At 27.4% G+C, this 16,985-nt stretch overlaps 1 protein-coding gene across 1 annotated transcript; it reads right to left on the reverse strand.

Moving 5' to 3' along the window:
- Positions 1-3,978, reverse strand: LOC101251261 (isoflavone reductase homolog A622-like). Its single transcript, XM_004234503.5, has 5 exons — positions 3,691-3,978; positions 3,178-3,312; positions 2,290-2,530; positions 1,270-1,473; positions 1-401 (listed from the first exon to the last, which is right to left on the reverse strand). The coding sequence occupies exons 1-5, from the start codon at positions 3,871-3,873 to the stop codon at positions 232-234; spliced, it is 933 nt and encodes a 310-aa protein (XP_004234551.1). The 5' UTR covers positions 3,874-3,978; the 3' UTR covers positions 1-231.
- Positions 3,979-16,985: the final 13,007 nt, after the last annotated feature.

The following is a 16,985-nucleotide window of genomic DNA, read 5'->3' on the forward strand; positions in this document are numbered from 1 at the left end:
TTATAAAAAATAAAAGTGTGTATTTAAGTAATTTAATATGTTGAAAGTTTAATGAGTTGGCTATATATTCAGCCTTAGATAAAATAGTCATTAGATACATAACAAAGAAAATATCCTACAATATAATCCAAATTACACAACAATTGACATACTTAATATAATAAAATCATAAAAGTAGCTATTTTTGATAGATCGACGACTTAACAACTTAATCATTTTGATATACACAATCTAGACAAATTTATTATAGTAGTCATTGACAGTAGTGTATTTGACTTCTGGGTAAAGCTCTGTGGCTTCAACTCCTATAGAAGGATCAACTTCAAAGTTTGTAGAATCTCCTTTAACAAATATTGAATGGCATATGGCCAAATTGACACTTGATGGAAGATCAGGCCCCTCTGCAAAACAAGTTTAAAAAGAATAAATTAAAAGTAGCGGAATTTAATAATCTGAATATGAATTTAATCGAACATCAATTAATTAATTTTGCTTGGAATGGTTGTTACCATTTGAAGTGTTGTTTTAAAAAGTGAAAGAAATATCAAAGCCATTAGTTTGTACCGTGTAAAATTATTTTAAGAAAGTGTTCCGATTAGACAATTTTTAATCAATTTAATTATAATTTGGACTTCTTTTTAATTTTTATTAGATAATTAAGCTAATTATATAATATAGTTATTATTTTAAATTATACATATCAACCTCGATTAGAATAAATCTGAAATCTTATGACTTATTGAGGCCAACATGCATGTATAATTAGATAAAAGGAGAAATGACATATATTAAGCGGTTAATTTATCTACACAATAAACACTTAAGAACACGCGTAAAAAATAATAATTAAAATTTGAAAATGTTCAATGAGCACTTAATTTATCACGTGTTTATGTGTTCATTGACGAAACAAATCATAGCTCAAGTAGTCAAATGAAATTTGTAGACAAATAAAAGAGATTGACTATGTATTAACCTTTTTTTTTTTTGAATTTCCTATTAATTTGTTCTTTTTGGGATTGTATCAGATATGTTATTGTTGCATTCTACGGACAAGAGAAAATTGATCCGATGGTAAGCATAATTTACCATCGATCCTAATGTTGTGAGTTTGAGTCACCAAGAGATCACAGCTAAAAGGGTAAGAGCTTCTTAAAGGAGTAAAAAAAAACACCTTTTTAATTGTCTCAACTTATTTGTCTGATTTTTGTTTGATACAGAGTATAACAAATTATGTCATACAAATTAAAACAGGATACGATACTTTACCTTGTATGATGTTGATAATCTTTTCCTCTGGAAGATAAACCTTGTCAAGTGTCTTGCCAATCTTTTCTTCCCACAAGGACACTATCTCATTGAAGGACAAAATATTGGCAGGAGGTCTTATGTGAAGAGTTGTATTCAAAGTTCTTGGATCATCTACTGCTTTGATAGTGTATGTGGCTATGTCTTCTTCCTTCACATATATTGCTTACAATTGTGAAATAAAATGAAATACATGAGTCATGACATGAATTAAATTTTACACAAGATTATTACTCAATATTAATTTCAAAAGTTTAGCATGTATATCAAAGAGTTGATGTTGTTGGATATTGCGAATCAATACAAGTAATACAACAATAAATGAGTAGAAGAAGTGATACAATATGATGCATGTATCAAATTATATGGCATGTTGTATTCATTGATATAACTTGTATTTCGTTAAATACAACCTATATCCGCATGTATATGTCCTTTTTATAGTATCTCTCCTCTCGGCTCATATATATATATATATATATGTATGTATATATATATATATATGTATGTATGTATGTATCGAATACAACCTATATGAACTTGTATATATTGGGTTATATTCATTGATATAACCTATTTTCATCAAATACATCTCGTATCGCATCTAGTCGCCCTCTCTCTAACATCTCTCCTCTCTCTCTCTCTCAAAAATCGCTCGTCTTTATCCCATCTCTCCAATCTTATTCTTCGATCCTCACTCCTCTCTATCAAACTGTTTTCGTTGTATTTCATTGAATACCTCCCAAATTTCGCTTCTTATATAAAATTGTTGTTACGAATTATAAATATTCAAACTATAACTACAAATTTATAATCATGCTTAAAATATTACTCTAGTAGTAACTTTTGAAATTTCCTCATAAATTAATTAGAGGATCATCAACCCACCCAAATCTACATAAATTAGATTGATCATAATTTTATGAACTGATTTTATCGATACATAACATATTTACTTTTTGCAAATGACTCATATTATACCTTTGGTGTTTCCATCACCAAAAATGACCACTTTGTCCCTAGGAGGAGTTTTGGCTTGTAAGTCACCAAAATTAGGCAAAAAGAAGTCACCAAACCAATTGGAGATCACAAATGTGTATGGAATCGTTCCTTGTGACTTTATCATATTCCTGATTTTGGCCTTGAGAGCAAAATGTGATGCTGCTGGCTCAACTGCATCAACATGATCCACATCGAATCCAAATTCTGAAGGAAAAAATCTCTGATACGAATTCAAAATCTAGAGTCAGTAAGTTTAATATGAATATTATCTTTTTGAATGTATATATATATTTTTTGTAAATGTAAACATAGTTCGAGTTGAATAATTAACGATATGTTTGGTATGAATTAATGAAAATGTATTCGTAAAAAAGTAAGTAATTTTTTTAATTTATTTTTCATGTTTGATTGATAAGTAAGCAAAATATATATTCCTCATCCATAATCTAATCAAATAATATGAGGCGGGATGACAATGGAATTCTGTGGGTTAGAATGCGGATGGGGTGGGGTGTTAGGGTTGGAAGGAGATAATCAACAACGCGGTGGAGCCACGTATACTTGAGGACCAATACCTCTTCGTTTGTTGAAAAATTATATTGTTTAGCTAAGTAAAAATATGTATTTTTTATGTATGTATGTAACATATTGAGTAATGACATACCCTTTGACTTCTACGCATTTTTACTTCTTTATATTTGAAAAATTACTAAATGAAAATTCTGATTATACCGTTTGGTGAATACTATTTATGTACCATGTTCTCCTCCCATTAGGAAGTCATTTTCTAAAAATAATATAAAAATATTTTCACGAATATAAAACATGCACACCCTAAATATATAGTAATTTAATTTCCTTAATTACCTTGATATTTCCAGCTTCTTTAATTGCATTGATTATGTTCTCTTGATCAGCAAATTGCCCTCCACCAACAGTGGAAATCACCACATCAACTTGCTTAATTGCCTTAATCAAGCTTTCTTGATTGGATAAATCTCCCTAATTATTTAAGGAAAATGAAATATAACACTATTAATTAAAATGATGGTAATGTCACACTCATAATTTAAAAGAATTTTTACGCTATTGAAATCACCAAAATCATGTTAGCAATTGAGAAAATAAGACAAATTATCTGTTACAAAATTATGATCCGTTCTTTTTAAACCAAAAAATAAAAAGAATAGGAAAGGAGATGTTACCTTCTCAACTTGACTATCCAAAATTTTTTTTGCGAGAAATGTAACGAGGTTATTAGAATTTACAAAATAAAACATATTATCAACTATAGTATGTTTTGCATAGTATTTTATATTATATTATCGATATCTATAAGTTAAATTTCTTATATAAAAAAATAGAATTGTGAGTACACACATAAATTAGTGTAACACCAATACTCTTGAATGTGTCTATGAATTTTGATTTCTCTGGATTTGCAAGTGTGTTTTTTCTAACCAAAATGAAAGTTGAATGCCCACATTTTACACTTTCCTTCACAATATATTTTCCTATGTAACCAGTCCCTCCAATTATTAAAATCTTGCTTTTCTCTTCCATTTTAGGTAGCTCAGATTTGAACGGTAAGAATAATGAAAAAAACTCTTAGTAGAGAGTGTTTCTTATTTTAATCGACTTTTCACAAATTTAAAGTGGTTTGTGTTCAAGTTTGGGTGTCAATATGAGGTTTATATAGGCAAATTCAAGATAGTGACCATGCTAACATAAGGAATTAATAAATTCTGCAATAATATTACTTGGTTGCTTCTTGGATCATTGACTTGCTAGATAAACATATTAGAAAAATAATAAACACAGAAAAGGTATCTTAACCATGTTGTAATTGACAACAAATCAAAAATGTGGAAATGATATACACAAATCGTAAATTATTTTATACGATACTAGGGAATGGTTATATATCAAACTTTATTATAATCATACGTTCTCTATAACAATATTTTAATATAACTGCTAAGTTCTTTGGGAACACTTTTAAGTTCTATATTGTGCTATATAATATTTTTTAATAACATCTTGATATAATTTAAAGTGTTTGTCAATTGGTTCAGTCCAATTTTGTATATTACTGATAAGGTTTATCAGTTTTCAATTCGTAAACAAACTAAATCGATAATTAAACTAGGGATAATGCATAAGTACCCTCTCAATCTATGTCCGAAATCTCAGAGACACACTTATATTATACTAAAGTCCTATTACCCTCTAAGCTTATTTTATTAATAATTTTCTATCAATTTTCGGCCTACGTGACACTATCTTGTGGGTCCAATGCTGGTTGACTTTTTTTTCAAGCTAGTGCCAGGTAGACCGAAAAAGGGTAGAAAATTACGTATAAAATAAGCTCAGGGGGGTAATAGGACCTTAGTATAGTATAAGTATATCTCTGAAATTTCGGGCATAAATTGAGAAGTACTTGTGCATTTTCCCATTAAACTAATAAAATCGATATCGACTTATGATTATTTGCTTTCTAATTCTTAAGGTCTCAACATTTGTTTCTAATAATACTCAAAAATCATTTATAGCTTTATATCTTAAGTCTTGATTATTGAGAAACAATAATGACACTCAATTCTCAAACAAAAGAACATTATAAATGAACACATCCATCAAGTCATTTTAAGAAAGAAATATGTTAAATTTATGATTAAGTAGCAAACTTGGAGAAAAATTAAAAATTTAGAAAATTGGATTTGTATTCAAAATTTAAAGTCACTATTTAATAAATAATTAATTAGGGATAAAATAAATCAATTTTATTGAGTTATTGATTTGACAAAAAAAATTAAAATGAGAAAGTGACCTGTTAATCTAATAAAAATGATTACAAAATCGTTCAAAAAGGTTACTCTAGATGCCAATAAATCAATTAAAAAAATTAATTCGATTTTTTATTCAAATTATCAATTAAATCCATTTTTGCATATGGCTAACTATAACAATTAAAAAAATATTCGGACAAACAACATTATTCGTAAGAAGTATGACTATGTGTGGCTGCTAATATACATTTGGCTATGTAAGATAAAATCTTGATATTAAATCATATGAAATAAAATAGAAGATACGTCGTTTGAATTTTTAAGTTGTATTATTTGTTCATAAATATAAAATATAATAAATTGTGAAAATTATTAAAATTATTTTAATTTCATAACGATCTTACAAAATAAGCAAAAGTTCATAACTAAAGTATAATACACTGTCATAATGATATTCTTAAAAAAAATATTTATTGATTGAAATTTAGGTCAATAAAAGTAAAATTGAAAATGAGTCATTAAATTTAACATGGTCAATATCATTTAGTAATTGTATCACCGTGTTCATATTCTATGAATATTTTATTAATCTTCTAGTACTCTCGCAAAAAAATAATTATTATGTAGATATAAATGGTGAGATTTCTTTACAAAATATAAATCTATGAATCAATTTTATATTTGAAAATTTTAAAATTATAATATGAAATTTTCAAATTAATATATATATTTTTTTTAATCATTTCATTTTCTATCTAAAAAAGGATTTTATCTTTTAAGTTATGAGATAAAATTACATATCTAAATATCTACCAAAAAAATATTGTTCATTGAATGTTTGAGGTCATATTAATAAAAAAAAAAGCATTGCCAAGTTATATGGACAATTTAAGATTATAATTTCACAAGATAATTAATTCTTATTCGTAAAAATGAAAGTGAAATTACTTGTCACATCTTTCCTATTCGAGAGTTAAACTATATAAATCTTGATCAAATACTTTAAGATTTTTTAGTCATATTAATCATGAAAAATATTGTATCTTATATGAATTGCTCCTAAAGTTCTTTGAATACATAAGTTTAAATTCAGCATTTTAATAAATTTAATCCAATTTATAATTAATTTAAAAAGTTAATCAAATTATATATAGAGTACATCTGTTTTGCCAGACCATCAGGAGTTGTTTGATTTAAGAATCAAGATATCCAAAAGTTATTTAAAATTAAAAGAACTTCAATTTGCAACAGGATTTTTTTAAAAAAAAGTCAAGTTGAAATCATAATAATTTAATTTGCAACAGGATTTTTTTTTAAAAAAATCAAGTTGCAATCATAATAATTTAAACACCACTAGGGTAATTAGTATATTATTTTGAATAATAATTTAAACACCACTAGGGTAATTAGTATATTATTTTGAATAATCAAGACTATTAAGTGCTCAATATTTGATCGTGAATATTTTTCATAATTTTGCTTTATATGGCTCATGAAATTTAAAATAAAAAATTCAATTCGTATTCATGTCAAAAAATAATTCTAATTTTTATATATCATTTTTAATTTAAAACTAAATTTATTTATTTTTCCAGAAATTTACAATTCTTATATCCTAACGGCCACTAAATTAATTAAAAGTTCTTCACTCACCTTACAATAAACGGAGAAAACTAAGCTAGCACATGAAAGAACGTGTTATTAATAAAATAATACTATTACTAAATATTGTTCCTCATAAGGTTTGTTTTTTTTTTTTTAAAAAAAAACATAAGGTAAAATGTTTTGCAAAAGGCAACTTCTAAATTGTCGCAGCATAACTCTCATTTAGGATCATATGATTAAAAAAAATAATTTATATTAATCCTTGTATTATACGTTTTAGTATATTTAACCTTCAATTAACTAAAACGATTTATTTAGTTAGCTAATAAAGTTGAGGATTATTATCTAAAGGAGCATATTTATATTTATTCTCGGATATATTTTACTTCAAATAAAATTTAATTGTTATCTTCTTTTAAAAGTGAATATCTAATCTACTAGTTAATCATTTTATTTGTGAATGGTGAGGCTTTAATGTACATATTTTCACCCTATTTTTTGCTATTAGGTTATCTTACATCTTCATTGCAATAATATATTACTTCGTGTTTATTATTGTTTCATATTTCACGCTCAATTATTGAAAGTATGTCAAATATATGATTTACAATTGACTTTATATTTATCATTAATTTATACTTTCACCCTAAAAAATAAAATTTGTTATCTGCCTCATAATTAATTATGCTTTCCTTATTAGCTCATACTTCACCCTCAAAGATTAAAATAATCAATTTACACCCACATTTATTCAACAAATCACAATATGATATCACATTTTTTACTTATAACTCTTCTTTTGTATAATCTATTAAGGACCCGTTTGGTTGGACTTAATAAAAATAACTTTAAAAAAGTACTTTTGAAAGTGTTGAAACTTATTTTTAAAATAAACAGTTATGCGTTTGGATAAAAGTGCTGAAGTTAAAAAAAAAAAGTTGTTGATGTGTTTGGCAAATAAGTGCTGATAAACAGCTTTTTAAATCAAAATGTCTGAAATACCCTTAAAAGCTGTTAACATAATAAAAGTTAATTAATTTATATTTTACAACGAAAAATAATTATATTTTGCTGTCATTCACATATTTCTTTCTCATCACAAATTATTTATAAGAGGAATATAAACTTATTATAGATTTTAAAGGTACATAATTTGAATAGATCAAAGAACGATTTAAGATTTATTTTAGTTTCATCCATAGGTAATAATAATTGTCTATCATTCACATATTTCTTTATTATCACAAATTATTTATAAGAGGAATATAAATTTTTGTATCACTTCAAATTGGAAGAAGATGAAGAAGTTCAGCAGCTATGCCAAACGTGAAAAGGGAAAAATGGAAGAAAGAGATGTTAGGGTTATGCGGGTAATTTGAAAATTGTATAAAAATATTAAGAGTAAGAAGGTAAAAATATGGTCAACTTAAAACAAATTATAAGCTATAAGAAAAAAAAGCACCCATATCCCAGCTTTTAACTTTTGGCTTAAAATAATTTTTTTTAACTTAAAATAAGTTATTTTGAGTATTGCCAAACAACTAAATAAGTCAAAAACCAGCTTTTAAGTCAGTTTGACCAGCTTTTAAGCTGAGCCAAACAGACTCTAAATACTCCGTGTTTTTAATCAGAACTTTTTAACACATGTTAGCTTTAGGGACTAAAATAATTCATTTTAATGAAGAAGTTTCGACATCTAATACATACGTATAAGAATTATCAATTATTTACAAATAATATAATTTTCCATCAAATTGAATAAACTCATTTGACCTTATTTGATTCCGATCCAATTAGAGTGAATTCTTGTTATTTTCCTCTTGACATAAAAAAATAAAAAATTATTAGTGATCTCAGAGTGAAATCAAAGGCAAATTTATTCATCCCTATATATATTTTTAATATTTTTTTAAAAAATTTTAATATAGAAGCCACCTGGAAGCACATGGGGATTGTCCTGCCAGCTTGCCCTTTGGGGATTAGATTACGATAAAATTACGTAAAAATTAATAATAATTAATAATTTAAAATATTTAAAATGCATACAAAAAAACTTTGGCTCACCTTTGAAATTTTATCAGTGTCACATAAATTGAAATAGAGAAAATACCATAAATTATTTTTAAAATGGAATAAGAAGTACTTAAATCACAATAATTAACAGCTTAAAAACTTAGAAGACATATAAAAGAATTGGTTGACGCTTGAATTCTATGAGTGTCACATAAATTAAGATAGAAAAAGAAGCAACTATTATTTAAAAATTACGTAAAAAATACTATAAATCATAAACTAACAACTTAAAAGTATCTAAAAAAATCATATAAAAAATTTAATTAAATTTTCAAGTTTTATATGTTTTACACAAATCAAAAAGACATAATTTTAATTAATAAATATTATATTATATATTAATAAAAATATACATACCCAAGTGAACTAAAAAACGTTTAATCCATACAACTTTTGGATACGGTATGATCGCATCATCGAATTGTAAGTACCATTGAATAGAAAATTGTTTTAAGGCCAGAAATCAACCTTTGACGTCTAACATACTTTATTTTCTTCTTCTTTTTTCACGAAATTTATAGGTTGTTTCATATAGATTTTTTCTTCTTCTAGTTCTCCATTGAAAAATGCAGTTTTCATATCCACTTAATGCAATTCAAGATCGAAGTCAGTCAAAAGAAAAAGGATCTGAAAAATACTTTAATTTTGGTCGAAAATATTGTTACAATATCAAATTTTATGGAGGACATTTTTATCTTATGTACTATTTAATAGTGTATTTTAAAGGTATATATATATGTTCAGGTGGACACATTACTATTTATAATTATGCAATATTATTTATGTCCATGTGGACATATATATACCTTTAAAATACACTATCAAATAGTGCGGGGGTAAAGGGTCTTTTCCAAAGTTTGTTACAACAATTTTGGTCAAGTTCAAATATATTTAAGACATTTTTCCCTAGATAAAATTACTCTTATTGATGTAAAGCGTATAACGGGTGAAAAAAGTTTCTTCTTAATCAATTCCTTCCCGTTGTGTGTACCCCTTAGCTATTGTCACGATCCAAAATCACAAATCGTGATGACACCTATTTTTCTAAGCAATAGGTAAGTTAACCTAAAACTTTTACCAATTCATTTCAATATAAAATGAGGGAAAAACAAGTAGCAAGGAGAATGTCTCAAACACTCAGGTTTTCAAAAATATAAATTGCGAAAAACTAAAATATCACCCAAAATTTAGTATCATAAGAATAAGAATTTCTAAAAATTATACAAGTCCAAAGCAAACATGAAAAGTATACACGTAAGAATACTCTGTCCGAATGCCAAGACAAGAAAATAAATTGGCATATGAAGGTGTTAGCCACAAAATAGCCAAACAGCTCACCATAACTTCAAGATGATTCGAACTCAGACTTAAAATCTCTATAAGATACATTTTTAAGGATCTAATTTCCACCACAAAAGAGTGCACATCAAGAGTTCGTGACCTATAAAAGAATTGTAAGGTTCATATATCGATATTGATGATCTCAATAATGTGTTTGTGTGAATGATCTCAACGACTATCATAAAATCAAAAGATTATCAAGAAGTATTTCAAGAAAATATTACTGTTTTAATTTAATTGTCAAGTACATTATTTCAAAACAGAGTTCTAGAAAAAATATTTTCATGAAATACCTTTACACATACTTTTAAGACTATTTTCTCAAAGAAAGTTTAGTCACTTGAATGATTCATTATGAAAGTTTATCACTTTTCACTAAAGATTGATATGATTTTCAAAGAAAATGTTCTTTTTATCATGTAAGCTCAAAATATAATTATCATATAGTCATGAGCTTAGTCTCACCAACATTATAGTTTTATGAATTTGAGCAAAGACTTAAAGTATGTTTCAGTTTATGTTGAATATTACTTTTGAGTTTAATCTCACATATGATTCAAATATGATAGATGATTTTAATATCTATGAGAATTATATGAATATATGTTATTTTGGAAGGAGTATTTAGCACTGAGAGGAAACCTCAAGTATCATAACTACGTGCCACTGTAGAATTATGTTTTCACCGCTTTGTCGGTACTTTTTATTCTTGGGAATCTCAAATTAGTGGATCCGCATAGATATGATATGGTCCTATACTCTGACAAAATGTAAGACAACCCTCCAAACTAAGTTAGTTGATTGACATCATGAGTTCACATAGTGTATGTTAATGGTAAAAACTCTTCAAGAAAAGTAAAGTTATATTATTTTCAATATTTGCTATTATTACATACACTCAATTTTAAAGTTTTGTTGTTAAAGCACACATGCATGTATGACTATCCGGTTGACTTTATTTTAGTCTATCTTCAGAATTATTTATTCAGTTTAGTATGTCATTTTTAGCCTATTGCTACATTCAATTATTTTACATACCGTACATTTCATGTACTGACGTCATTCAGTGTTGCATAATTTTGTTATGCAGATTCAGGTACTCATGATAGAGAACACATCATTAAGATCACTTTTCTGTTGCTTTGGTGAGACCACCTTACTTTCGGAGGGCTCCAATTTGTTCCAAGCATTAGTACTTTGTTTATGTTGTTAGTATAGTATATATTTAGATAGCCTGGAATCTTGTTCCAGTAACCCTTCTTCCGTATGTTAGAGGCTTCATAGACGAGTTACTTGTGTTACGATTTTAGTTGTTTTACAACTAAACATATGCATATTATACATATTTTATATATTTTTTCTACTATGAAGTATGTGAATTTGTTTCTAAAGTTCTTGCATGCTCATTTTTAATTTTAAATCTTCCCCATATGTGTTACAACTTTCATTACTGTAGCAAGTCAGTCCAAGAGTTCGCTTGGGATCAAAAATGATTCTGAATGTCAGTCATGTCCAAAGTGTAGGCTTGCGATGTGACATAGATAGAGGAAAGAGAGGTAGGACGGAAAGAGTAGGGGGAGAGAGGGAGGAGAGGGATATAAAAGGGAGATTTTCTGTAAAACCCTAAAATAGCTATATGTTAGGCAATATTTTAAAACTATAGTTATGTATCATAAATATAGTAGTTATTTATGTTTAAATAGGTAAATTTTTCATTTTGACATGCACAAATTCAATCTAATATGCTATTTTAATAACCTTAGAGTTCCTTTGTTGGGTAGAATAAAGATATATATTCCATGATATTATTTTATTGTGTAGACATGACAATGAATATTATTTAATCTGAAAATCATTCTATCCCACTAATTTAATATAAATAGCGAGATATGTAATTATTTCATTTAAAAAATGAAATACAAATAATCTCAACTTTTGAAATATTTATATCTATCGTATTTGACTGATCCATTAGCGCAATGTTATTGGAGCTTTCAAATTTCAAATTTAGAAAAGAGAGAATGAGAGACAACCTCAACTCTAGTAACATATTTGGTATAATATCACCAAAGGTTGTTAAATGTTATATCTTGAAATCAATATCAACCTCTCAATTAATAACTATGTCTTTTTTCCATTGTTTTTAGTGAACACTTGTTTTGTTAGGGGCTTGAGGGAAGGTCACTTCCTCAAGTACCAAATGGAAACAACATTAATTCCATCTAAATAATACTACTTCCCAAGTTTTGTCAAAACAGAAGAGTAGAAACATATATAGACAAAGAAAGTGAGAAAATATACTATGTATCTTGTTGAGAGTTTAAACTTTTGTTTGGTGTCCCACTAGATTTTTAATATTTATATTGGATTCGATTAAATTTAAATTCATGATAAAAAAATCTACGTTAAAAGCAAAATGCTCCTCCCCAGTAAAAGTTACATCATTATAACCAAGATTTGAACTTTTGATTCTTAATTAAGGATTAGGAAAAAAGTGTATATAAATAACTAGGTAATTTATTAGCAGAGGCGGATCCACCCTTAGTCTAGGTGGAGGTGCACGTTCACCCGTTAACTTCGGAAGAAATCATGTATATAAATGTATATATATCTTGAGAAACTAGCATAAATTAGGATGTAATTAGTAGTGCATCCATGAAAAGTATAGGAGTGCATTGTGTTGCTGGTACAAGCTAGAATATCCATCCGCGGGACCTAGGTTGAATTCAGTTGGAGTGTTTATTTCACTATTTTCTTATTTGAAGTTTATCTTAGAACTCATATTTAAGCTTGGACAATATTGATGCACCCAAAGTCACATGCTTGCATGTTTTATTGTTTTCTTCTCCTTTTTTTTTCATGAATCAAGCATGTCCAATTTTTTCCCGATTATTGAATACATTGAAATTTAAGCTCTCTTGTCTACTTTAATATCATATCAAATTGTGTGATAATCTCGTCTAAAAATTAAATATAAGAGAAAATATATTTTTATTTACTTGATTATTTTTTTAACGATATAAAAGTATCACGTCGATAAGACCAAACTCAACTTTTGCCAAAAGTAAACACAATTTGCCTTTCCTATTCATGATAATGCCTAGTTTAGGTGTGTGTCGTTTTGGTTGTACCTCTTGTTCCCTTACGAACTAAGTTATAGATTATAGTTTTCTAGCTAAAAAGCAATGGGTAAATGACAAGTATTATAATCAAATCTTTTATAATAACGTTGTTCGAATATTCTTTAATCACAATAGTAAAATGTTATAAAAAAACATACAATTCAAAATTAAATCTAAAAATAATTTTATTTGTTTATTGTTGTGATTTGGAAATTATCGTTATAAAGGATGAATGTTACTAAGAGAATTGATGTTGTACATCTCAATATTTTCTAAAGTACTATTCATGTTTCATTAGTTTCATATTTAAATTATGGTTGTTGTTATAATTTTCATAAATTATGAAATTTAATCAAAAATTCGTTGTGGTGTCAAGTAGCATAAAAAGTGATCTCACTCTCGCTAGAAAATAGATAAAAAAAATAGCATTCATTTTTTTAAAAAAATCTTTCTTTCGATAAAGTCGATTTAAAAGATGATAACCTAGAAAATAGCATACGAATATTCAAACACAAACTATTTAATTTTCAAAATAAATAGAAAGATATTTTTCAAAGAAAATTTCTAGAAGTTTCAAGCATGGACACAAAGAAAAATTAGAAAACAAGAGAGACAGAGTTTGAATTTAAAATTTATGAATATTAAAACACATTAAATTCTAAATTATTAATCTATACATATTTGATAAATTTTTAGACAAATCACAAAAAGTCGAAAAAAAACTAAGGGCCCGTTTGGATGGGCTTAATAAAAGCAGCTTTAAAAAAGTAATTTTGAAAGTGCTGAAACTTATTTTTAAAATAAGCAGTTATGCGTTTGGATAAAAGTGCTGAAGTTGTTATGCCAAACGTGAAAAAGGGAAAAATGAAAGAAAGAGATGTTAGGTTTATGTGGGTAATTTGGAGTTGTATAAAAATATTAAAGGCAAAAAGAAAAAAATGTGGTCAACTTAAAACAGCTTATAAGCTAAAAAAAGAAAAGCACCCCTACCTCAGCTTTTAATTTTTGGCTTAAAATAAGTTTTTTTTTAACTTAAAATAAGTTATTTTGAGTTTTGCCAAAGAGCTAAATAAGTCAAAAACCAGCTTTTAAGTCAGTTTGACCAGCTTTTAATCTGAGCCAAACAGGCTCTAAATACCTCAATTAAGATGGTTAATTAATTCAATCAAATTTGTAGCTAACACCATATCTCCTCCCCTAAAAAAAAGTACAACCTCTACTTTATTTAAAGACTTTAATTTCATTTTTATTTTATTTCTAATCAAATTACTTTTTCTTTTGAAATTCAAAATCATTTTAATTTATACTTTTTGTTTCTCTTTATGAATTCTTTTTAACCGTTTATTAATATATTTAAACTCACAAATTTTTAAAATGTCATATCAATCATACATACATTTAAAATTTGAAAAAATAATAATTTGATATTTGAATTTAATGCATGATTAAATACTATATATTATATTCACATTAATTGGAACGTTAGGAGTGGATAAGAGACAAGGACATGTCACACGTTCATGTACATATGCTTATGCGACCTAAAAAGCAAACCACCCTCGTGACAATGAAATATTATTTTCTTAGATTTTAGTATTTGACTATTTGTTTGCCCAATGTTTGTTGCCAAATTTGGTCCCTTTATCGGTGGGATAAGGATCATAATTTAATTATAAATGTTATTATATAATTTTAAAATTATATCATAGATGGTAAAATATTTTAATTTATTAAATATTTTTATATAATTTATATCACCAATTAAATGACACTTGAAAGAAAGAGTGTCGATAGGCCTAGTAGTGGTGAGAAGTATTTGTACAATTTGATTACTTATAGTTAGGTCTCATTTGTATGGACTTAATGAAAAATATTAATCTTAATTATTCATATTTTAGTCATTAAATTTGTTTTTTACATCTGAAGCTTAATCATTTAATATCTTAATATGTTTCAATCAATTAATGATGTCAATAGATTTGAATGATTAACATATGTAACCAGTCAATATGTAACATCATTAATATACCTATCTAAATATTTCTACAAAAATGGTGATTCACTAGTTCCATTTATTCGCTATTACTGCATCGTCCATCTGTTATGATTTGAGCCTACATCCTGAATGTGATCGCACTCGAAAATCATTGTTGGTCCTCACGTGAACCCTCATCCTGACAGATTACAAGCGGAAGACTTACTTAAGCATACAAAGCTTACTGAATAAAGATTCATGAAATTAAAATTCAAAGCTTTAAGTCAAATGACAATTTTGAATAAAATAAATTATTCAACTCGCCATAAAATAGTAAACTTTAGTCTTTAAAATATTTAATAGAATAAATGATTAATACAGACTCCTCAACTATACTGACTATCTATGAAACCTCTAACTGATAATGATGGAAGTCGGGACAAGACCCACGACCTCCTAACTAAAATGAAAAGTAAATGAAGTCCTCCAAAAGTAAGGAGACTCACCATGGCTAACTCGGACTCTGGGATGTATCAATGAAGCTCCAGTTGATGATCCTGAATACATGTCTCTGCATCAACGAACTCTGTACGTGGAATGTACGAGCATGTTAGGGGAATTTTAAAGTATAACATAAACTTGAAACTTGAATAAAAAGGAAACATACTTACCTCTTTCAAACTCTCTTAACTCAACTCAACTTAAGAATAAGATACTCAACTCGAGGATTAGATACTAAACTTCAAAGATATGATATTCAACTCAATGAAGAACTAATTAACTCAAGATACTCAATTAAACTCATTTCAATATAAAGAAATTTAAAACAAGTGCAATATAAAGAAATATTGTTTAAAGAACATGATGTCAACTCTGTGTGTATAACAAGGATATAACATGACTATGAAATGTATATGAAAATACAATTAACTGATGTATATAAAAAATACTATAAATTCTATGGGAGCTTCTCTAACCGATAACTATCACTTAAGAGCTAAAGCAATGATACAACGTTATTCGGTCCACGCTGCCCGACCATCCTAACCTTGCCAGAGTATAGACCTGAACTGCCTAATGAATCCACTAGTAAACTGTGAAAATGATTCATCTAAAAAGTATAACCCTTTTTTACCCATGATGTTACATGATTTTCATGGAGACTTGAATTGATTTGAAACTCGCACCCCCACATCGGTGCTCAATACTACTCCCAAAAATATACTGGCTGTTATGTTTTTCAAACATAATGATTTTGTGGTTTGAGATTAGTGCTCAAAACTTAGTTTTAAAAGCTCTCTTGGAAATCATAGTTCCCCTGCTTGCTTCATTTTAGGAATAATGCACAAGTACCCCCTCAACATATGCCTGAAAAGAGATACACTTATACTATACTAAGGTCCTATTACCCGCCTGAACTTATTTCATTTATAATTTCCTACCCCTTTTCGACCCTCGTGACACTATCTTGTGGGCTTAATGCTAGTTAACTTTTTTTTCAAACTAGTGCCACGTATGTCGAAAAGGGGTAGAAAATTACTTATAAAATCAGTTTAGGGAGGTAACAAGACTTTAGTATAGTATCAGTGTGTCTGAGATTTCGGGCATAGGTTGAGGGGGTACTTATGTATTTACTCTTCATTTTATAAAGCTATTACTTCTATCTAAAAATTAGCTCGAAGGCTCATTAGAAATCTCAGCTTCTGTTCTTATCTAAATATGAAAACATTTTTAATCTATTTGGAAATACTTAGTCCCATATACTTATTC

This window comes from Solanum lycopersicum, chromosome 3 (assembly GCF_036512215.1).
Source record: "Solanum lycopersicum chromosome 3, SLM_r2.1".
Lineage (NCBI taxonomy): Eukaryota > Viridiplantae > Streptophyta > Magnoliopsida > Solanales > Solanaceae > Solanum > Solanum lycopersicum.